Source organism: Antechinus flavipes, chromosome 2 (genome assembly GCF_016432865.1).
Source record: "Antechinus flavipes isolate AdamAnt ecotype Samford, QLD, Australia chromosome 2, AdamAnt_v2, whole genome shotgun sequence".
Taxonomy (NCBI): Eukaryota; Metazoa; Chordata; class Mammalia; order Dasyuromorphia; family Dasyuridae; genus Antechinus; species Antechinus flavipes.
Genome location: NC_067399.1, coordinates 675866790 through 675891856, shown reverse-complemented (window position 1 = coordinate 675891856; position 25067 = coordinate 675866790). Strand labels below are relative to the sequence as shown.

Sequence of the window (25067 nt, the reverse complement as noted above, 5' to 3'; positions counted from 1 at the left end):
CATCTCGCTGCCTAGAGGACATCTCAAACTGATGTCCCACTACCAGTTTCAACTCAGTCAGTGCAAAACCAAGATAATCATTCCTCACCTCCCATGCTGTCAACTACCCTATTGCCACCAAGGACGCCACCTTCTGCCCAAGCCCTCAGTCCTCCTCTCTGCCCAGATCCAAGCTGCTGCCAAGGCCTGTGGATTTCTTCTGTGCATCATCTCTATAATACTCCCTCCCCCCGCCTCCTTTGGACACCGTCACCACTGGGGCCCGCCTCATCACCTCACACTTCAACTATTGCAAGAGCTGATGCTGGGTCTGTCTGCTTCACGGCTCTCCACTCCAATTACCACTAAAGTGCAAGTCTAATCAGGTCATTTCCCCTGAACCCCCTCAATAAACTCTAGTGGTTTCCCATCACCTTCAGGACCCCAACCCCACTCCCAGCCCTGGCTTATCTTTTAAAGCCTGTTTCTCCTGAACTGTCTTCCCTCTAGCAGCTACCCTACAAATCAACCTGAAGTGTTCTTGCTCAACCTCACACACTGGTCTTCCCTCTCCCAACTCCAGGCATTTTTGATGGTTGCCCCCATCCCTGCATGTCCCTCTACCCCACAATCTCCACTTTCAAGCTTCCCTGGCTCCATGCAAGTCCCAGATAAACTCCCACCTTCTATAGGAAGCTTTGCCCAAGTGCTTTTCAGGCCAGCCCCTTCATCCTGTTCTTTTCATGTTGTCTTTCCATCAGGCTGAGTTCCCTGAGGACAGGCACAATTTCTGGCTTTGTAGCATGGTGCATGGTACATACTAAGTGCTTAATTAATGCTGGCTGACAAGAATGACAAGTCAGAACTGTCCCATCGCTTAAGACTTTCCCAAGGTTCTCTAGCACCCAACTTGTTCAATACCTTCCTTCCTTGTGTCTTTTACTTTACATTTCATGGATTCCACTGCAGATCAGGCTATAATTCTGTTAGCTTTCCCTCTCTAGCAACACGAGAAGTCCATTGATTCTGATCCACATTTCTGATTTGGATCATATGTCTAATTCAAGAGGATCCAGCCCTGACTTCATTTCTTATGTACACAAGAGTGTCACCTACTTGCAACAACCATTACCTATAGCTTTCTCTCTGGGTCATTTCTAACTTCAATTCTTTGAAGATTATGATGCATCCCACATATCAAAGTTCCTACGTACCTCTGTCAGCAATATTGCTAGCATATCCTGCCTCTGAAAACGTATTGCCAGATGTACCAGAGTGTACCCCACATCAAAGGCAGATGGGCGATTCAGTAAGCGGACTTCATCGGCAGTAAGCTGTCGAGCAATATCTCCACCCGAGGACTTATATGCTTCTATAGCAGCTAAATCACCCTCTACGACTCCTAAAAGACAACAAAAGAGAAACATGATTAATTATATTTTTCTAATAAGGTCTGAAGTTGTATCAATTATTTCAATGCTAAGTTTCACCCTGTCCTCTCTGGACTCTGGTTTATGCCTTCAGTTATATTCATAAAGAGAAAAAACAAATAGAGATAAGAATAAAAAAGGGAAGTAACCCATTAAAGTAAGCTTTCTTGGTTGCATACTTACCTTACCCATTTAGGGTTGAATCTAAGCTTGAACAAGATTTTGACACATCTAAGAAGAATGGGAACTTCTCAAAAGTAGGTACTGTATTTTGCCAGCTTGTGTAATTGCAGGGTTAGCACAGGGCCTACCACAGTCATAGTGGCTGCTGAAGCAGGACTCGGGGTGCAGGGAACAACACTATTAGGTTTATAGAGTAAAGATCTCAGTCTGCTTTGGCCAAGTAATGGCCAATGAAACCATCGGTCCAATTCACTGATCTGGAAGTTTTGCTTTAGGTTTAAAAAATGCTCTCACTGCCTTTACACTTCACATTAAAGTTGAGTGAAAACAAACACTGACTCCACTCTTATCTTCAATGGTGTACTGAAGTTGTTTTTGTTTGGGTTGGGATCTGGGGGGGCAGGGTTTGTCTGAGACTATGATTTTTTTTTTTTGCTTCAGATGCCAATGAGAAAAAGATTGGCGAAAGAAAAATTACTAGTTTTCTGAATTATTTCCAAAGTGAAAATAAAAACCAAAAAATCTCACTCAAATTCTATTATAATTGGAGAAAGCAGAGTAAATGGTAAAGAGATTCTGGGAACAAAGCTTCAAATTCTCCTAGCATCCACCTGGCATGAATATATAATCATGATACACACACACACACACACACACACACACACACACACACACACACACATATGTATGGCATGTTATATATAAGACAAAAACACTCACCATTCACAATACAAAGTTGTAGGTTAACTTAAATTCATAAAATGCTATTAATAATATTAATTTAACTAAGGTCTACAAAGTACTAGGTAGAAACAAAATCATGCAACTCAGCAACTATCTAGTTTAATCCACATACTATATAAATCAAGAAGGGAGCTCCATGGAGTCCATTCAATTTGGAACAGATCTCAGTATATTTTTCCCCGATGAGGAAAATGGCTTCCCGTCATTTTTAGCTGCTATTACTAGTTCTTTTCTGTGAGGTCAAAAAGAATGAGCCACAAGTCCTCTGTTGCATGACAGACCTACAAAGACTTGAACACAGCTCTTTTACCATCTTCTGTAATCTAATTTCTTCAATTGAGCTTTGTAATTAATAATGTCATCAATAATCAATTGAGCAATACTATGTACCAATAAAGTCAAAATGGATAAATGATTTAGATATTTTAAAGGTAAATTAAGGGAGCATGGAAAAATTCACCTGACAAATTTGTGGATAAGGGAAGATTTTTAGAACCAAACAAAAAATAAAAAGGTTCACAGAAAGAAAAATGGATAATGACAATTATATAAAATTAAACTTTTTATACAAACAAAACAAACACAGCCAAAATGAAAAAGAAAACAAGAAACCTAAGGAACAAATTTTACAAGATTCTCTAATAAAGTCCTCATTTCTCAAATATATAGAGAACTGAGTCAAATCTATAAAAACAAGATCCCTTTCCCAATTGATAAATAGTCAAAGGTATAAATAGTTTCAGAAGAAATCAGAATTATCGATATTTTATGTGACCACATAAAAATGTTCCAGAAAAACAAATTAAAACAACTCACATCTATCAAATTTGCTAACAGAATAGAAAAAGAAAATGACAAAAGAAAATGTTGAAGGAGATGTGGAAAAATAGGGGCATTAATGCAATGTTGATGGACCCAACCATTCCAGAGAACAATTTGAATTATGTCCAAAAAGCTATAAAATTCTGCATAAACACTGACTCAACAATAATACTATCACTAAGAGATGAAAGAATAGTCATGGTAGCAAAGAACTAGACACTGAAGAGCTGTCCAGTCATTGGGGAATGAGTTGTATATAGCTGTGATGGTATACTCATATGCTAAAATAAATTACAAAGATGATGGTTTCAGAAAAACCTGAGAAGACTTATGTGAACTAATGCAAAAGAAATAAGCAGAACTACGAAAACATTGTACACAGAAATAGCAAGATCATAATTATGATCAATTATGAAAGACTTGGTGACTGATCGAGACAATTCCATCCAATCAATGGCGAAAAACATTATTTCATCCCAGAGAGAGAACTGATCAACTCTGATTACAGACTGAAGCATATGTTTTTAATGGGGGGGGGGGGGGGGGAGGGGAGGTAATAATTTATTTATATATATATATATATAATTGCTATAATTATTCCCCAACTCATTCCCCAATGAATGACCATCTCTTCAGTGTCTAGTTCTTTGCTAGAAAGGTTCCATCCAATCAATGACGAAAAACATTCTTCTCCCACCGCCCCCAACATGGCTAAAACAAAATCAAAAGATGTTCATTAAATGCCAACTCTGCATCAGTCACTCTTTAAATCTATCCAGGAAAATATCTGTAATGACCAATTATAAATATACTAATTTCAAGACTATTTACTAGGACTTATAGCAACAATTTTTCCTAACTCCTTAACCAAATGCTAGAAAAACCAATATAATGCTTTTATTTTTCTTAGGCTTTGCCTTGTGTGGGTATACGTTTTAAATATATAAATATATATAATATATAACTATAATATGTTATAAATATGGAATATATAAGTTTAAATACTGCAAAATGCAAAACACTCAGTGAATTTTCACAAGGGGCTCTCTCTATGAGGAACTCGCCAAAATCTGGGTATGACCTGTCCCAGCCATACAGCCAAGGTGTTCTAAGAGGCACAATCTGAATTGAGGTCTTCCTCACTCAAAATCCAGTGCTCTACAAATATGCCATCTTTTCAGAAGATTATCAATATGATTGTGTCTTTTAATTATGAGTTCTTGACCTAGGGTCTATAAACATACTCCGCCCCCCTCCCCTTTTCCATTTCTATTAGAGTGCAATATAATTAGTTTGCTTTGTCATTCTCCTACGTATTTACATTCTGCATTAAAAAAAAAAAAAAACATGCTTTTGCGAAGCAATCAACAAGGGGTCCACGATAACAAAAGTTAAGACTCCCAATACTATAACAAATGATTCTAAAACTGAAGGCTTTCCTAAAAAGTTATTTTAGTATTTTAGTAAATATTCCCTGTACATACTAGATTATCTCTAAAGTTCACTTCTGCTCCAAAGGCTATGGTTCTGCAATTCTTAACCTTTTTTCGGAACACTGACTTCTCTGGCAGGCTGGTGATGTCTGTAACTCCTTCTCAGAACTATATTTTAAAATGAATAAAATAAATATATAGAATTACAATTGAAACCAGTTACAGTGAAATACAGTTATCAAAATATTTTTAAAAACAAGTTCTCAGGCTTCAGGTTAAGAACCCCTCAAATGCAGCAAGTAAAAATATATGCTTTTAGTAGAAATTTTTAGTTAATTTTGTAAAAACTCAGTTTTATTACTTTCAAGTCCCTGAAAAACTCCAGAAGTACTCCTAAACTTGCTTAAGCAATTGTCGTGGGGCAACTAGGTGGCACATTGGATAAAGCACCAGCCCTGAAATCAGAAGGTCCTAAGTTCAAATTTGGCCTCAGATACTTAACATGTCCTAGCTGTGTGACCTTGGGCAAGTCACTTAACTCCTAACTCAGTACCAATATTGTGGGGTTGTTTTTTTTTTTTTTTAAGAGTGCTTTATAACAGGTCTTTAAGGGGACAGGCTATTTTATCTGAATAATCCCAAGTTTTACCACTGTATACTATCCTAAATGGGTGCTTAAAATTTTTACTGAATTTGTAGTCTAAATATTACATAACAATCACTGCTGCCACCCTCCCCCACCCCACCAAAAAAATTACTACTACTACCACCACCACCTCCTTCAATCCCATTTAGTGCTTAGAAATGAAAATTTATTTTCCTTTTTCCAGGATGAAAAAATCAAACTCCAGCTGACATTGATTATTTATGATTAATTCCAAATTAATAAAGTTTTAATATTATATCTAGATTAACTCCATTTTAGATTCAAATTAGACTTAGCAGACTTCTTTACTATTTAGGAAATATTAAACACACTTCAGGAAGCAACAGGAAAACTCAAAGATCTTACAAATCCTCACCCTCAACCCCCAATGGAAAACAACACACATGGTATGACTACTGTTTACTCAAGAGTTATAAAAATGCCACCAGACATCCCAAGGAAGAAAGTCAAAAATCTGGTCTCTCTTATCATCCTCTTTGCTGTGATGACAGATCTCCTTCTAAGGTGTTTTTGGTTTGTTAGAGGAGTTGTTTTTGTTGCTGATCACTATCAATCAAGTCTAAGAAATACCTTTAAAGCTCTCAATAACTTAGGAGAATCTCATTTTGGCATTTACATCTATGACCTTATTTCACAGACTGATAAACATCATGTGCATACCACAAAACACATGAAAAGAAATCCAACCACCAAAAAAACCCAATACTCATGAGCATGACAACAGGCATGATAACTATGTTTTGGGGACTCTGGCTTACACAGTTACAATTACCATCTTGCTTTACCAGTAGCAAACTAGCTATTTGTTTATTTTAATAGTACAGGAGCCAGGGAGTAAAAACAACAGCAAAAGAATCAAGTCCAGCCTCTGTGGCTCTCACCTAGGCTACACAACAGTATGACGGAGGACCTTGTCCATTATAGATAACATGAAATGTGCAGGAGGCAAAAAATGAGAAGATAGAGCAGAATAGGGAAGCTAAAAACAGGTCTTTAGATATATCAATGATTTTATAACTCAGAACAAAAGAGATATAACATATACAACATACAAAGCCACAAAAATAAATTCCAAAGCCCAAAAAATTATTTTTTACATTATCAGTTACCTATTTTAATGTTATTTAAGACTATACATTTAAGTTAATAAACAAATTATTGAAATTCAGCCTACAGTCATCAAAGTCAAATCCTATTAAAACCAATGTAGAAAGTTTATGCATATTTTGTATTTCTGCATATTAAAAGTTTGAAAAGCTTTAAAGACTTTTTAAAAAAATAATTATTTTCATTATGTTAGCCTAGCTGCTCGTTAATTTCTAGAAGGAAAAAAAATTTTTTACTGAATATAAAATGGTCTTGCAAATTCTCCCTCAAATACCAATACTATTTTCAATTTCTGTACTAGAAGGCCACTTCCAATGAGGTCACTGAAGTATAGATAAATATATATAGAGAGAAGTCTAGATATTTCTAAGTCTACTTTCAAATGGCAAAAAGTTACTCAAAAGACACTGGTAAGAGAAAATAAAAGTGGCCCATATATGTTTTCTAGGTCACCAAAACCTTAAATCCAATCCAAGAACATCTGAAGCATTTCTTCTTGAAAAACTTGCACATTTTGAAATTTTAACATACATACTGAAATTTCTATTATATGTACTTCCCTTATCTACCTCCCAATACTGGAAGAATAAGTGGGGAGAAAAAACAATTAAAAGCAATTTGAATTCTCAGGCACCAAAAAAAGGTCATATAAAAGAAGCCTGAAGCTTGAATGACAACTTTCTGAATTTAAATATGTGAAACCAAGCAGTATTATTAGCCAATATTAACTAGAGAAATTTTTCCATGTTTACAGAATTGAAAAAAAAAATCATGAGTAAAAATAAGTATATATTAAAAGCTCTATTAGAAACTACAAAATTTCCCCACTTAACATATAGACCTTTAAGCACAGATAATAAGAAAGCACTGTGTGCTCAACTGGTCTGTAAACTAGGCCTTATTTCCCAGTAATGTTGATCCTCTTGAGGTCAAAAGTCACACTGACAGAAGGACTCCACTCAGACCACAGCTACTATGGAACTCCGTAGAATATGAAGCTGGCTCACAGGTGTTTTAAAGTAATACATTTTTTCCCCCATATATGGCACAATTTTCAAAGTTTTGTGGGTTCTTTTATTTTCCTTTATGGCATTAAAATTGTCAAGGTAACGAACTTTGAAAAGAATGCCAAATGGTAAAAAAAATCTAGGACTTACCTGAGCCCACGTGGGCCAGCTCAACCTTACACTGGAGTTCTATGGTAGCTGTGACATCACAGCATGCTTTATGCTGTGTGGTCAAGGTAGGCCTGGAGGCAGCGGGCACAATTTCAGGAACCCTTGAAAAGAAAAGTTAGTTTTAAGTGGTAATGTTCAGAATGTCCTTTCTCACGGTTAGCAGATAGTAGATAGAATCAGATGTGACTATGTCCCTGGGCTGCCTTTTCTCCACAGCTTAGCTCTTCATCTATTCAACCACTCCTTTTCCGTGTTAAAATCCAGTTGTCCTTTTTCATGTGTGCTGTTCCTCCCAGCTATCATTCAAATAAAACTGGCTACTGCCTCAAGTTTAATTTACCAAGGCATATTCAGAGGGGTTTTTCTTAAAAGCTGTATTAAAAAAAAAAAAATTTAAAGACTTAAAATGTTAAACAGCAAAAGTCTCATTTTTTAAGAATCCTTGAAAAATAGCATAAGAACTTGCAGATCCTAAAACAGAGTACTTACTATAAATTCACTTCTAATTTTCATTTTTCATATAGTCCAATAGCAAGAAAAGACTTTACTAAGCTAAACTCATTCCTGTCTGTTACTGGAATGAAAATACATTAAAATGACCCTTTTTGATACTCACTATTAAAGATATTCATATTCCATAGCCAAAAGCAGCTAAAAACCTCAATTATGAAAGGTTTCTAGTTTTAATTCTCGTCAAACTTCAAGAGAAATATAAACTCTGCTAGCTAATTCAATGTAATAATCAAGCAACACTATTTTAAAACATGTTTTGAAAGGAATGAAAAGCGGGGAGATCTCTTCAGATTTCTTAATCAAAATTGACTATGTCAAATACATAACAGATATTTCTTAGTTCTCACTTCTATATATGTCACTCATGAGATTGTTCTCAACATAGCAATCAAATAGAATAGCCCACCACTCCCAGATCTGACATATAAAAATAGAGCATTCTATCATGGTATCATTTTTTCAATGTATTTCTACATTTTTCCTTTTGACTTGGTTACAAGTACTTTATCTTCAGGGGAAAAACTATTCAGGTCAATATGGCAAAATCCTCAATGACACAAACAACACTTGACCTGAAATATGCTTTTGAAGAAAGAAAAAAGGAAAAGACTCCAACCCTCCCCCCTCCCCCAAAAAATGAGAACTCTTCCTAATAAGACATTAGAAATGAATAGCATTAATTACTAGTGATAACAAATCCTGATTTCCTAAAACAGGGAGCAGTCGGAGGCTGCAGTGGATAGAGCACCAGGCCTGGAGTCAAGAAGATATCTTCCTGAGTTCAAATCTGGTCTTAGACACTTACTAACTTGTGTGACCCTGGCAAAGCCACTTAACTGTGTTGGTCTCAATTTCCTCATCTGCAAAATGGGCTAGAGAAGGAAGTGGCAAACCACTCCAGCATCCTTAGCAAGAAAACCTCAAATGGTTTCACCAAGAGTTGGACATAACTGAAAACTACTTAACAACAAAAAACAAAAGGCCATCAACATTTAAGTGGATATTTGAGAAAAAAGGAAAATGGGAAAATGCCTTTAAAACACAGAAGTGTCTTCCAAAATCCATATCCAAAGAGTAATGACTGATATTTTCATTAACTGTATCTATCACAACAGTCTTGCTGTCTTTTGAGCAAAAACTTCATTTACTAGATTGTGAAGTTAAATTCTCATAGTCACAAATTTATTTGGATTATTTATCATGTTAAAATTTACAAGTAGAAATGCATGCTCCTGTTCCTCTAAATCAAATATGATCAATGTTAGAGAAAAATTAAGTTCAGTTCCTTCCATTTCTCCCTGAGGTACCCATCGTCATCAGAGGTCCACGAGCACAGAACCTAAAAAGTCAGAAAGGGTTTCTTAATGATCATCTAAACAAAGGGCCTCATTCTGAATTCTGTGGAGGAAAGGAGACTCAGACATGCCTTACCTGCCTGTGGTTACATAGATATTAACTGACAGATTTAGATTCTGAACCCAAGTTCCTCTAACTTCCAAGATACAGCAGTCTGCCCTTTGCTTTTTTTTTTTTTTTTTTTTTGATATGGTTCATGGTTTTCAGACGTGCCCAAATCTTTGTGGCCCCATTTAGAGGATTCTTGGCAGAGCTACTGGAGTGGGTTGGCCATTTCTTTCTCCAGCTCATTTTACACATGAGAAAATGGAGACATACAGAAAAGTGATTCATCTAGGGTCATACAGCTCATTTAGTGTTGGATCTGAACCTTCTTAAACCATCGTCTAAACAAAGAGCCAAAAGGGCAATGTCAAGATCCTAAAGGCCAGGGAAGTTTTTCATTTTCACATATCTGTAATGCACCTCTTCTAGGACTTGCAAAAAGAAATGGCTTAATAAACAGTTATTATTAGGTAGACTCATTTTTATCTTCTGATTGTCATTAGAAATGGCATCCAGTGCCTCTGTAAATATTACTACTAGAATAGAAGGATTCTGGGAAGATGGCAGAGTAGGTTGGTAAATTTCAAGCTCTCCTGATTTCCCTCACAAACAGAACAAATCTGCTGGGTGAACGCAGAAGAAAAGTCCAGAAGATTGGGGCAGAACAGGGGTCCTCCTGGTACAACCCAACAAGATCTGGGCCTAAGGCCCAGGATTAACCGGAGTGATGTACAAACACCTCCAGGGTACTCCACAGAAACACCAAATGGAGAGCCTTGGGGTGAGTTAGGTGTGGCTGGAGACTCAGCAAGAACCACAGAAACTTTCATCTCTCAGGTTGTTTGTGTAGTCAGAGTCCCCAGAGACTGAGGGGAACTGGCCTGATTAGGAACACCGGCCCAGCTGTGCTGCAGAGGCCCTGGGAAAGAAGGAACCAGCACATCTGGAGTGTGTGGGGAAAAAAGAAGCAGGGATGCTGCTAGCTGTGGGCACTTGATAGAAGAGGAAGCTCTTGTTTTGGGGTTCCTGGTAAGAGGGGAGAGCTGAAGGGAAGCTTGAGGTATCATCTCCCACCCTACCATTACAAGTGTTTACACTAATACCTCTTATTTAAAAAAATAAGCCAGCAAAGAACGAACCCCATCATAGAAACTTACTTCGGGAACAGGGAAGATGAGGGTACATCTTCAGAGGAAGACACTTAAGTAAAAAAAGGTTCTACCCCCAAAGAGTAATGTGAAATGGCTCTCTGCCCAGAGAGAATTTCTAAAAGCTCAAAAAAGAAATTAAAGATCAAATGAGAGAGAGTGATGAAAAACCAAAAATAAATAAATGAAGTAAAAACCACCCAAGAAAAAGATTATGAAAAAGTTAACCAACTAGAAAAGGAAATACAGAGTCTCAAAGATGAAAATAATTCTTTGAAAATTAGAATTGGGCAAGGGGAAATCAGTGAAGCTATGAGACACCAAGGGGTGGGGGGGAAAGGAATTATATAAAGAATGAGAAAATAGAACAGAATGTGAAACATAAGAAAAGAAAACAGATCTGGAGAACAGATCAAGAAGAGAAAATATAAGAATAATTGAACTGCCTAAAAGTTGTGACAAAAACAAACAAACAAACAAAAACAAACCTTGACACAATAATGCAAGAAATAATCCAAGAAAATTTTCCTGGAATAAAAGAACAAGAGGGGAAAGTAGAAATAGAAAAAAAAAAAAAAATCCACCCATCACCACACCTCAACAAGATACTTTGGGAAAACACACAGGAATATTATTGCCAAATTTTGAACCGCCCAGATGAAAGAGAAAATTATGCAAGAAACAAGTAATTGTATAGGACTTATCAATAGCTACAATAAAAAAACAACAGATCCTGGTGTCATATCTACAACAATCAAAAGAACTAGGGCTGCCACCAAAAATATCATATCCAGCAAAATTATCCATAATTTTGAATGGAAAAAATGGACATTTAACAAACTTGCAGATTTTCAGGACTTTCTATCAACCAAATCTGAACTCAATAGAAAATTTAACATATAAAAGCCAATATCAAAGATCAAGTATCAAGGAACTCAACATGGACAAATGGTTTATGGCTGTTTTTTTTTTAAAAACATAAGAAATACATACTGTGTGTCTAAGATTCACAACAACAAGGTAACTTAAAAGAAAGAGGCAGAGTTAAGATCAAAATAGTTAACTGTTATATAAATGAGGTGCAAAGGAAGAATAGATATAGAAACATTAAAGGAGGAGGAGGGCTCATAGTTCTCAAAATCTACTACACATATACAATGAAGGATTATAGCATCCTCCAAAATCTACAAAGAAATAAGGAGGGAGGGAGGAAGAAAGGGATGGATGGATGGGAAAGCAAAGGGTGTGAGAAGACAACATGGGAGGAATCCATGGGTGGGGAGAGGTTAAATAATAGTAAGACAGGAGCAGAATTAAAGCAGCCGGCAGATATGTGGGGAGGGGGGAGGAGATGTATATTTACATATGTATACATAAATATATCTTTTCTTAACTATAGTTTGCTTGGGGGTGGTAAGCAAAGGAAAGGAAAGAAAAAAATAAAGTAAACAAGGCGCAGAGAACTAAGGAACAATTTACAAGGAAACAAAGAAAAAACGGACATCCATCAATAAAATTTCTTCTACTAATATATATACTTTCTTGATCTGATAATTTGTTACATATTTTGAATCTTCCCTGATGTTCTACTGGGCACATGACAATGTTCTCTTTTGTTTTGTATTTCTTTTCCATTTTTCTGTTTTTCTTATTGTTTGCTTTTTAAAATAATAATTAAAAAAAAAAAAGAATACTAGAATATCCATCAAGTAAACTTTCTCCTCCCAAAAGTTCTTTGGCAAAAGATCTGATCTGAAGAGATCACCAATGAAATTGTTTCATGGAGGAAGCGGGTGTGAGCTGTTAAGAGAGACACACAAAAAAAGATGATTTTAAGACAGATTAGAATTTAACCTTAAAAAAAAAAATCTTTCAAAAGTCTACATCCAAGTCCCAGTCTAGTCCACAAACTAAAAACTCAGTCCTAAAGACTACTGAGCCAAGTTTGTGACTTTCGGAAGTTATGTGTCTACTTCCATCACTTCCTACAGCAAGACTAGTCCATTATTAACAGCAAACCTGGCCCACCATTGCAGCCTTAAAGGAAAACTTTAAAAAGAGGATCCTACTTCTGCTGCCAATGTCAATGAAACCTTAAGGAGGGCAGGATGACTTCTAGAGATTCATTTTCCCCTTAGTTTAACTGGGAAACTACATACCAAAAGCTTTGATAATTAAATAATCATGAAAGAATGAAAAACCAAAACATATATGGGTCCCTCACAGATGGTTTATTGAAGACTTTTAGCACAGATATAAAAACCATTTGTGGTGCCAGGTGTTTTTCCAAATCAGATGCGACATACACCCAGAGAAATGTTGTTTTTATAATGCTGTAATAAAAAAACAAGTAAGAAAAAAATGTTCAATGGAATATATACCTTTAGGCAGAGTTATCAGAAGTAGTAAACCTTATCTCTAGGAAAAGAAGGAGGTGTTTATGATATTTTACAGTAAATACAGCATTGGGCCTGAAGGAAGAAAAGCTTGAGTTCAAATTTAGCCTCATGTACTTTCTAGCTGTACAACCTGAGACAAAGCAGTTAACCTGTTAACTTTGGTTTCCTCATCTGTAAAATAGTAACATAATATAATATAACATAATAGCTTCTCTTCCACAGTTATGAAGATATCAAATGAGTAATAATGGCAAAGAAGTTACCATAGTGCTATATAAATGTTGACTATTACCTATTTTTATTTTAGTCTCCTCACTTTTTAAAATGTGTGTATGTATATACACATATGAACGTGTGTGTGTATGTGTCTGAAGAGAAAGAGAAAGACACAAAAACACTGACACAAAGACAGAGAGACAGAGAATGTGAGGGTAGTATTATGTTTGGGTAACTTAAAAAACCTTAATACTAAAACAACACAAATTGTGTGTGTGTGTGTGTGTGTGTGTGTGTGTAAATATATATACATATAAATATACAGTAACAATGTCAAGTTGACGAAAGATATACACAAAACTGTCCATACACTAAAAGTTTGATTTTCTTTGAAGTTACACTGCCAATGATTTATTCCAGAAAAAACTGCCTTTTGGAGTTAACACTTTTTAAGACAGTACAAAGTCAACTTACACATAATGTATAGTCAATGTAGTTTGAATGTTATATTAATTAACATTTTCTCTGGATCACTAGTTTTTTCACATCCCCCCAAAAGTTATAACAGGTACAAGTGACTAAAAGAAAAGCCAGAACTCCAAGGTTTTCACTCATGAATATAATTAAAGAGAATTTTTAAGGAACATTAAAAATTTTCTATATCAATCAAAAAAAATAATAAGCCCCTACCTTGTCAGGCATTGTGCTAAGCACTGATGATACAAAAAAAAAAAAAAAAAAAAAAAAAGGAGGTTCCTAAAAGAACCTCTGACCTCAAGGAGCTCCCAATATAATGGGAGAAACAACATACAAAACCCATCTGTACCCAACAAGCTACATACAGGATAAATAGGAAATAATTAATAGAGGCAAAGCATTAGAATTAAGAGGGTAAAAGTCAGAAAGGCTTCTTATGGGTGATATTCTATATATTCTAAATTTCATAATTTAAGATCTAATATACCAAAATGCCAAGATATAGAGACAAGAATAGATGACAAATTCTGAAAATAGCAAATATACTTGAGGATGTGATGAGAGAAAATATCAAGTCAGAAGAAAATACTGCATTAAAGCATCGCCTCCCTCCCCATCCCCCCAAGACAGAGACACCAAGTTCACAGGGGGACTTCACCAGGTGTCCAAACCATCTCTCAGCCCTGATTCAGGGTGCCATTTGCCCCTCTAGTGGTACAGAGTGAGGGTGAAGATGCTCTCTTTAAGGAGGAAGGCCTGGGGCTGACCTATCACCTGCCTAAGTAGACATCACCCCACCCTTGGCCAGACACTCTTTCCCCCCACCTTGGCGTATGTGTAGCCCCCACTGGAATAACTGAGGCAAATGGTAAGTAATAATGAACTTAAATGACAATTTGAAATGATATCCAATTGTACAGGCTTATAACCATATTAAATAGACCACATAATTTTACTTCCCTCAAATGGTGCTAATTTTTTTTTTTTTGAGAGACAGAAGGTATAGACCAGCAAGACCCAGGTGGCTCAAGGCTCACCTCTTGGCACATACCAGGCATGTGATCCTGGGCAAGTCACTTCCCTCCCAGCTCTGAGTCTCTCCAGAATTATGAGACAGAGGTGATGTCTAGCTGCATCAGTAGAGGAGCTCCCTCATCCACAAGTCTGATACACCCCTGACATCACAGTTCCAGCTCCTATCACTACTACTTTCAAAACACCACGGATGAAATGAATCCTGGAAGATATATGCAACTCACTAATTACACTCATTCTTTGCTTCTTTTTTTGCGTGCTTTTTTCCTACTTAGATATATCTCTCTAACAATCCTGCTATCTCAACTGAGCAATTCATTGTATTTAAAGAGAAAAATCTAATTGAATTAAGAAAACAAGCAAATAATGCCTAAACAGAAGGCACAGGTTCTTTTCCTCTTTTTCACGATGATAACAATTTGGTTGATATTTAATCAGCCTTAAAGGTCTCATTTCTAAAATATACAGAGAACTGACTCAAATTTATAATAGTTCAAGTGATTCTCCAATTGATAAATGGTCAAAGAATATGAACAGGCAATTTTCAGATGAAGAAACTGAAACTATTTCTACTCATATGAAAAGGTGCTTCAAATCACTATTGATCAGAGAAATGCAAATTAAGACAACTCTGAAATAGACTACACACCTGTCAAATTGGCTAAGATGACAGGAACCGATAATGACAAATGTTGGAGGGGATGTGGGAAAACTGGGGACACATACATTGTTGGTGGAACTGTGAACAGATCCAACTATTCTGGAAAGCAGTTTGGAACTATGCTCAAAAAGTTATCAAACTGTGCATACTCTTTGATCCAGCAGTGTTTCTACTGGGCTTCTATCCCAAAGAGATCTTAAAGGAGGGAAAGGGATCCATGTGTGCAAAAAATGTTTGTGGCAGCCCTCTTTGTAGTGACTAGAAACTGGAATCAGTTGGGGAATGGCTGAATCAATGATGGTATATGATTATGGAATATTATTGTTCTGTAAGAAATGACCAGCAGGATGATTTCAGAGAAGCCTGGAGAGGTTTACATGAACTGATGCTAAGTTAAATGAGCAGAACCAGAAGATCATTGTACACAGCAATAAGACTATACAACGATCAATTCTGATGGATGTGGCCCATTTCGACAATGAGATGATTCAAACCAGTGCCATTTGTTCAGTGATGAAGAGAGCAGTTGGAACTGAGTGTGGACCACAACATAGCATTCTCACACTCTCTGTTATTTGCTTGCATTTTGTTTTTTCTCAGTTTTTTTCTTCCTTCTTGATCTAATTTTTCTTGTGCAGCAAGATAACTATATAAATATATACATATATTGGATTTAACATGTATTTCAACATATTTAACATGTATTGGACTATTTGCCAGCTAGGGGAGGGAGTGGGGGGAAGGAAGGGAAAATTTGGAGCAAAAAGTTTTTCAAGAGTCAATGTTGAAAAATTACTATGCATATGCTTTGTAAATAAAAAGCTTTAATAGTATTTAAAAAAAAAAAGATATTTTATCAACTCAAGAAGGAGTTTAGCCAATCCGTTATGCTGTGTCTTTCAGCAATTTAGTCTAGAAGCAGCAAATAAAGCCAGGTGCCTTAATAGCACTGTGATTTGTACAACTTTTTTCTTAAACCACCACCACTTATTAAGCTTGCCCCAGCCATCTAAGTTTTGGGGAATAATTTCATCACCACTACATTTAGTTGTTTTTTAGTTATGTTAGACTCTTTGTGATCCCATCTGGGATTTTTTCTGGCAAAAACTATTTGCCATTCCACTTCTAGTTCATTTTACAGATTTTATTCAACAAACTTCAGGGGCTTCCTATTGCCTGTAAGATCAAATACAAAATGCTGAGTTTGGTATTCAAAGCCCTTTATAACAGCCTCCTTCTTCCTTTCCAGTCTTCTTACACCACATTCCCCCACTATGTAATCTTGGATCCCATGACCCGGCCTCCTGGCTGGTCCATCAACAAGACCCTCCATTTCTTGGCTACAGAAACTCACTCTGGTTGTGTCCCATGCCTGGAACACTGCCTCCTCCCTTTACACATACTGACCTCCCTCTGTCTTTCTTTAACACCCAATTAAAAATTCTACCTTCTACATAGCAAGACAGTCCTAATCTCTCTTCATTCAAGAGCCATCCTTCTGTTCATTACCTCCTATCTATCGTAGTTATAGCTTGCTTTGAATATATTTAATTTGCTTGCAAGTTATCTTGCAAGTTGTCTCCCCCACTAGATTATAAACCATGAAGGCAGGAACTTTCTTTTTTGTATCCCATGGCTGAACACAGCCCCTGATACACACTAGGTAGTTATAAAGTTTATTGATAAATCGAAGCTCTGATTAACATTCAAAAAGATAACAGAGAACATGGATATGGATGCTAAAGAGTTACTCGCCAAGTGAACAATTTCAGTAGATAAGTCCAATTTAATGTGTTCCAATGACAACAGGAAGCATACACATGCTAGTGAGCCAAATAGAGAATGGTACAGAGCAAACCAAGCATAGAAGGCACACGGTCAATAAAGCACCAAGAGCAGAACAACTGACAGAACCCAATAAGCAACAATCCCATATGGCGGCAGCCCCAAGCTCACCGGACAGCTGTACAGTATCACCTGGAGCCATAAGCTTAAAGCACACTGCTGAGCAGCATGGGAGAGAACCGCTGCACAGAACAGCTTCCCAATGGTTCCTCAATACCCATCTCTGACCTTCCCATCTCTACTTACAAAGTACAAAGAATAGTCTCCAAGGGAATAACAATCCTGTCTACTCATCAACTGTCCTAAATATAAAACGAAACCACTATTAACATCTCTTTAGGACAGAATTTCTGTTAACCTTTTGTGTGTCCAGCACCTCTTTGACAATCCAATAAAGCCCATGGACTGCTTCTCAGAATCACATCTTTAGATTCACAAAACAGAGAACCTAAGATGATAACAGAAACCAATCATATAATAAGATAGTTAGCCAAAAAAACTTTTTAAACTCACAGGCCGTAGGATTAAGAACCCCACCTTTCAACATGGTGAGGATCAAATTTAATTTTGCTAAAAATATCACAGTAACATGATATTCTGTGGACAAGATGATCCTCTTGCACAGGCCCATTGTGAGGGGGAAAAAAATCCTGGGAAACCAAATAGAAGACAAACACAATTTTTTGCAATCTGGAAAAAAGTATACATACCATTAATGACATGCTTTTCAGACTATTCAAGGTTTAAATGTCTGATTGTATGATAAAAAGAAGTGAAACATTGGCAGTGAGACTATGACCAATACTTAATATTCATGGAATGTTTAGTCATTTGGGGTCATATTAAAGCCCTCTATCCTTTTTAACTGCAAGTGATAATACCTTCTATAAATTGCCTTACTCTGAAGAGAGAAAGAATAAGCCAAGATGTCACCTCAATAGAGATACTCAATGCTATAGGAGTTGGTAAAGAAATAAAGCTGCAAGAAGTAAAGATCTCAAAGACTCAGTCATCTCAAAAGGGATACATCAGGAGTTAATATTACAGAAATATGATTTGGGATTTAATATCTAACTATCTTCCTATGAGCTTAGTTGCAATCAGGTAGAAAATCCAAAGATTTACTAGAACTTTAAATGGGCACTAACCACAAAGGCAAAATAGTCATCAACTTCAGCCTGATGGCTTGGTTTGCCCCCTTCAATACAAATTTTCACCTTATTTGAGAAATGAGGTCTACAATCATATATCACCTCTTTGGTGAAAAGGAAAGAAATTGCTCAACCCCTAAATTCAAACTCTAATGTTCTTAAATAATCATATGGTTTCTATTATTTCTGATAAGACAGGATCTCTGATGAAAGTCACCACATGTACTTCCATTTTCCTCCCCACAATACTCCCCTCCCAAACTCCTATACACATAAAGCAAATGTGAGCCACACCTCTCTATGACACATCATGTATGTGAAATTTGTATCTATAGCAGTCCAGAACTCTTTCTCAAATGTTGGTACTTGGACAAATGAGTCTCTCATTCCTGGTTAGCTAGCTAAGAAGGTAGCAAAATTTTTTTTCATGGTCTCAGATTTATAAGCTCCACAGCTCTCCTTTTTGCAAGCTGTATAAAACAATAAATTGTTACATTTGTAGACACTGGACCAGGGAAATAGATAATATAAGTTTCTGTCTAATAAATGAGGAAACTGGAGCCTAAAGAAGTGAAATGACAGCCCAAGAAAACATAAGAAGGTAGTAAACAGAAGAGCCGGGTGTCCTCCAAATGTAGCATGTGCCTTCTCTCTGCCTCAAAAGCAAGCAACAGCTCTAATAGTTACTCCCCCATACACACACAACCAGCCCAAAAGCAATGTAAAAGAAGAGAAACTAATACTGATTTTCTGATATACATTTCAGACTTCTTTACTACCATGATTACTTAAGCAGGTACTCTATTTAAGCCAATTATGACAGAAATAAAGAATTAAGACATGTATCTATATAATAACTTGAGGCCAGGATAGACTTATCAGTGTCAACTAAATAAGAACTATGTTCTTTTCCTTGGATATTCAGAACACATAATTATGGCAGATGCTCAAAAATATCTGCTGAATGACAAGTCAAATCCGCAATCCACAAAATCCACTAAAGAAGCAGATCCCATCAGCCATTAAGCTCAACATCAGATACTTAAACAGGGGCTCAACAGATTCAAAGACTGGCCAGACAATCTTAGCAGAGCCTGATACAGGACTTGGGAAGAGAACATAGGCTATTGACCATAGAATGCTTAAGGCAGACATGGTACTAGAATCAGTCAAAAAAATGCCCTTCTTTTGGTTTCTCTGTTTCAGGGACACAACCCAGCTCTACAGCTCAATTAATTTCCATTTGTAAGTCAATATGCACATTAAGAGATACTTTTATGTATTAAAGCATGCAAGAATCACTAGCAACTACTAAGAGGATTCATTAAGTTTATTATAAAAAGTATGTGATTAAAAGAAAAGGGCACTTGTTTTTCTTTTAGGTATCCTTTTTATTTTTTTAACAGTGTATTTTTAAGTCTACCTAGAAGTATTACCTTATCAAGTTTCAAAGAAAACATGTCAACGACATGAGAGAGAAGAACAGATAAATGGAGGACTCCTTGCTCTCTTTTTTATACCCCAATCCCATAGCTCTTTTTTATACCCCAATCCCATACAAAGGGCTATTCTTTCAAGTCAAAAGCTACAATATAAATACCTAATATGTCTGTAGTTATGTACACTCAACATATATAAATAGCTCCATCTTTCCCTTTATTTAAAATATAGTCACCAAATTAAACAATAAAGAAATTAAGTATTAAAAAAGAATTGATATTTCCAAAAAATTTAAATCTTTCATGCAAAATAAATGAAGGCTCAATTAAACACACACACACACACACACACACACACACACACAGGATTTCAAAGTAGCTGTCCCTAATCAAAACAATTTACATTATAAAGTTCAAATGTTTATATACTCCAAGAAGACTCATAAGACTCAAGTATTTGCTGTGAGATTTCATCACAAAGAATTAATTCACAAGGAAAATAATAAAGGAAGTACTGCTTTATATAATTTTTTTCTTTAACAAATCTGTGCTAGTAGTTGGGACCAATATATGACTTAAGAAAACACTAAAAACAAAGCACAGATCAGAATCTGACTTTATGGAATCAAATTGCCATAAAAATGTAGTTTCCTCAAGCTTGTAAATATTTACAATAGGACATTCCTATTACATTAACATCAGCATCTTCAAGGTCAGCATTATGTAGACACCATCTCCGAATCACATTTTTGTGTTATTTTTAACGTCTGACTAAAGCTTCTCTCATATCTCAAGATGCTTAGACTGTTTACAAACACTCCCAAACTTGCAACTGGGGTGTTCCACAGTCACATCTTGTTAGAGTAAACAACATAGCAGTTTTGAACACAGGTACATATTTGATATTGGTTTGTTTTAAAAATTTTTTTTCCTTTTTGAAAAATCTACTTCAACAGGAAAAGACATTTATTCAATTAAAAATAAGTTATGATAAAGCAATATCGAGGAAAAAGGGATGTGAAAAGAGAAAAATTCAGAAACCCAGGTCCATTCATGCTAGTGAAGGCAACGAACACACGATGTAATGGCACATACACGTTATTAATGAGGATAAGAATGCTGAAGAAAACTGATCCCAGAGAAAAACTTCTATGTCAGTTTTGATTCCCCTTCCTTCTCCCTCCCTACCTCTCTCCCTCCTCTATCTTCCTTTCTCTGTCCCTCTTCTCTCTACCCCCTCCCTCCCTTTCCCCTTCCCTGCCTATCCCCTTTTCCAATTCTCTCTCTGCCCATGCAAACAATGCAAAAACAGGCACTTACCCACACAAGCATTGAGGAACAGCCAATCAGTCTTTTTCATTCGGTTTTTAATTTGCTTTAGCTTTTTGAAGTCTACTTCAAGCTCCTCTTTGCTGCCAACAGCACCAGCTAATTCAATTCTCTGAAAATCCATGTTCATCTCAGAGTCCCGCTGAGGTGTAGGAGGAGATCTTCTCTGGCTATTTCCCCCACTGCAGCTTCCTCTCCACCGAGTTCGGTCTTGTTCATTGATTAGGGAAGAAGCCTCTTCTGTCTCTGCCAGTTCTATAGCTTCAATGTTGTTAGGTCTGGGATGATCACAAACAACACACTTCCTAGCCTTGGCCCAGTTTTCATATGTGCAAACAGAACAAGTCCAATGCTGGGTCCTTGTGTTCAGTTTATTTCTATCATTGTACTCCTCGCAAGGATCAACTGAAAAAGGGGCTGGCCTTGAACCTGATCCTGAGGACTGAGGAGATTCTGTGGGACTCCTGGTCCTTCGCTGGGACAAGCATTGGGTACATCTGATTGCTCTCGGCCAGTTCAAATACGTGCACATATGGCATGACCATTTGTTAGCATTTTCCACAGTGTATGAAGACTTAACTCTTGGTCTTGCACTGGAATCTGGACATATCAAAGGGCTACTTCCTCCTTCAGTAACAGAAGGATCCCAGTCTCTACCAACATCACTCGAACCGCTTTTAAATGGATCTTCAGTAATAATTGTTCCACTTGGTCTTTGGGCACGACACATGGTACACTTGATTGCAGATGGCCAATTTTCGTACGTACAATACTCACAAGCCCACTTAATTCCACGTTCTGACATTGTGCACTTCTTGAAGTGAATTATGTCAGGCAGGAAGCTATAAATAATTAGGATATGGTTATTAAAATATAATGACTACAAAACAATTTCACCTCTGAAAAGACGTTGACAAGTTACAAGTATCTCAAGAAAACATCAAATTTTTTATACAAATGAACCACCCTCCTCCCTATTTCGGTATGAAATTTTATTTTATTAGGTTAGCTTTAGGGAAAAGTTTTGGCCCCAGATGTAAAAAAAGTTATTATTTCAAAAACTATGTACAGGTACAGAGAAAGGAAGGAGAGAAGTACGCATAGAAAAGGAATTTTCACTAGAAACTACTTAAAAAGGAATGGCTTTAAAAGAGAATATGCTAAAATAGAACAGTTTTGAACCAAGACACAGTTTTGAGTTTCCCAAAGCACTAAATGTTATAGAAATTATGGAATGGAAAAGATGATAAAAATCCAACCAATGCCTAGGAACAAACAAAAAACCTTTCTTAAAATTGTCAAATTTTCACTAGTCTTCCCCTACATGTAACATCTCTTGAAAAAAAAAAAAAAAAAAGCAACAGTTTCAAAAGTTTCCCAAGTCAGAAGCAAGGTAATACACTAGTCTCCAGCTAGACTGTTTCCCTTTATTTCCAAGAACAGTTTGCATTCTGCTCTTCCTCCAGTGCTTTCAAAAGCATCATTCCTAAAATACCTGCTTTAAAGTTCATAATGAAGCAATAAAAAATTACAGATGTTACAACTCCTTTTAGAAACATTAAATTCCTAAAAACTACATTTCTTATGTAAATAGAAAAGGCATTAAAAGTAAATTCCAAAAAGAGAATATTTATACACATACATATACATTACATAAATGACATACACATATACACACTATATATGATATATACATGTACACACAAGCTTTTCAGATCAAGAAAAAGTCTTAAATGGAAGTCCAGTTAAGCCAAAAGATGGGGAAAGATAGATGAGGTACTATATAAAGATTCTGCTATCATATGATTCTATTTTCTCAATAATTAAAACACTACTCAGTGTGTTCTATATCAAACACTAAAGACTTCAAAATGTAAAATATAGTCAATTCTATTATTTCTTCACTTCAAATCACCTAACATATCTAGGAGTCTGGCTAAAGGGATACAATGTGAAATCACATATAATACACTATTTTGTCCAATTAGAAGGACTAGAAACAGAAAGATGAGCCTCATTTGTGAAATGATGTAGCTAATGTAGAATCATGTCATTCATTAAATACAATTGTAAAATCTGAGATAGGGCTCCCCAATCCTCCACTGTCTTTCTACCTAAACTCAAGAAGAAATTCAATATCTGAAAGCTAACCTGAACTACTTACTGAGCACACAAAGAGATTACTTTCACTGGGATAATAAAACTGAAGGCACTTTCCTAAGATTACTGATAACCACTACAAACAGTTGTAAGTCCATGTAATTCTAAGTATACTTTTTTTAAAAATTCAATTTACTAAAGTTCTACTCTGGTACTACTGACCTAGGGAAGATCCAAGGTTCTCAAAGGGGAATACAGACTCTAACAGGTGCTGTCAAGCTAGAAATGCTTCACAATAAGGGCCCTATGTCCAAGAACTAATTTAGATAAATCAGAAAAGACCCATTCATCATGTTGGTCAAAGAAGATGAAGTAAACATTTAAAATACAGAAACTCTACTAAGTTGCAAAGTAGTTATAAGATATCACAATAGAAAATTTCCAACACCTCTAAAATCATACATACTTGAACAAATGAATAAAGGAATCATCCTTAAAAAAAAAAAAATAGATCACAACAAAGAAAAACCTTAATTTTTACAGAGAGTGACAACTATTCTTGTAATGGAAAAAAAATAGTAAGTTTTAAGTCAAAGGACTTTGATTCAGATTCCCACTTACCTTTCATATGACTTAGTCAAATCATTTATCACGTGCCTCAGTTGTTTCCACATCCATAAAACAGGATGAGGATAGTACTAACTTTACCCTATAGCTCACAAAGCTGTTTCAAAAAACTAAAGAAACAATGCATATAATTTCCTTTTTCAGCTATGCAATGACAGTCTGAAGTTATACACTAGCCATCCAATACAACCTTTCTTCCTACTTACTCAGTAAAAGAAAAGGGTTGGAAAAGATGATAGTTTTTACTCTATGATCCTATCTGAGATCTAGTTCCTTAAATCCTTGCCTAGAGTCACCTCTCCTGTCACCAGTTTATGTCTGGGTAGGCAGCTAGAGTTAAGAGACATGCAGAGAAACATGGATTCCTTCCTGACTTTTCTTTCTTGTGTATTAATCAGAATTTACTATGGGAGTGTCAGTGCCTTTTCCTAGGTTTCCACTTCCCAAATATATACTATTAAAAAGACTGCTTCTGACTACACATGCATTATTTAGATCAAATTGCCTATCTTTACAAGAAGAAGAGTAGGGAGGGAGGGAAAGAAAACATGGAACTCAAATTTTAAAAAGAAAATGTTAAAAATTGTTTTTATATATACTTGAGAAAAAAATTAATTAAAAAAATTGCTTCAAAACCAACAAGAATATATTTAAGATAGCTACTCAAGTTTTTTAATACTCAAACTGATAGTTTTCAATTTGTTCGTTGATTTGATTTATAAATCTTACTTTTTTTCTAACAGAGACAAGATTACATCTTCAAGTGGTACAGAATCTGATTTTCTCAAGAAGACACTACAAAGACCCTACATGATTCTGGACTCTGAAGAAATATTTCTACCAAGAGAACTGGAGCTGAGTTTGAACTGAAATTTTCAAGTGGACCTAAATTTATTTTAAAAGTTTTCCTTTTACCACATTTTTAAAGATTGAATCTATTAACTTCTTCTTACTTAATAGTGAGCCACTAAAATTAAAATATGCCAATGTCTTTAAATTCAGTATTCTATCTATTTATAGGAAGGATTTGGGATTATAGCCAATATTAATAAGACTAGTGACCAACAGGTCAACTGATTATCTGCATTAATGGAGGAGAAAAAAATAAACAGAGTGAATAAAGATAGCCCAAAATTATATTGACTGGGAATGAATTCAAACTTTATTACAGAGAATTCCAATA

At 35.9% G+C, this 25067-nt stretch overlaps 1 protein-coding gene across 1 annotated transcript in view; it reads right to left on the bottom strand.

The window, feature by feature from the left end:
• Positions 1 to 25067, bottom strand: part of ZRANB1 (zinc finger RANBP2-type containing 1) — a 75888-nt gene that overhangs the window by 23342 nt on the left and 27479 nt on the right. The window contains exons 2-3 of the mRNA XM_051982674.1: positions 21149 to 21999; positions 1194 to 1381 (exon numbers count right to left, since the gene is read on the bottom strand). Coding sequence (XP_051838634.1) covers positions 1194 to 1381; positions 21149 to 21962 — 1002 coding nt within the window. The 5' untranslated portion in view covers positions 21963 to 21999. The remainder of the gene's footprint in view (positions 1 to 1193; positions 1382 to 21148; positions 22000 to 25067) is intronic.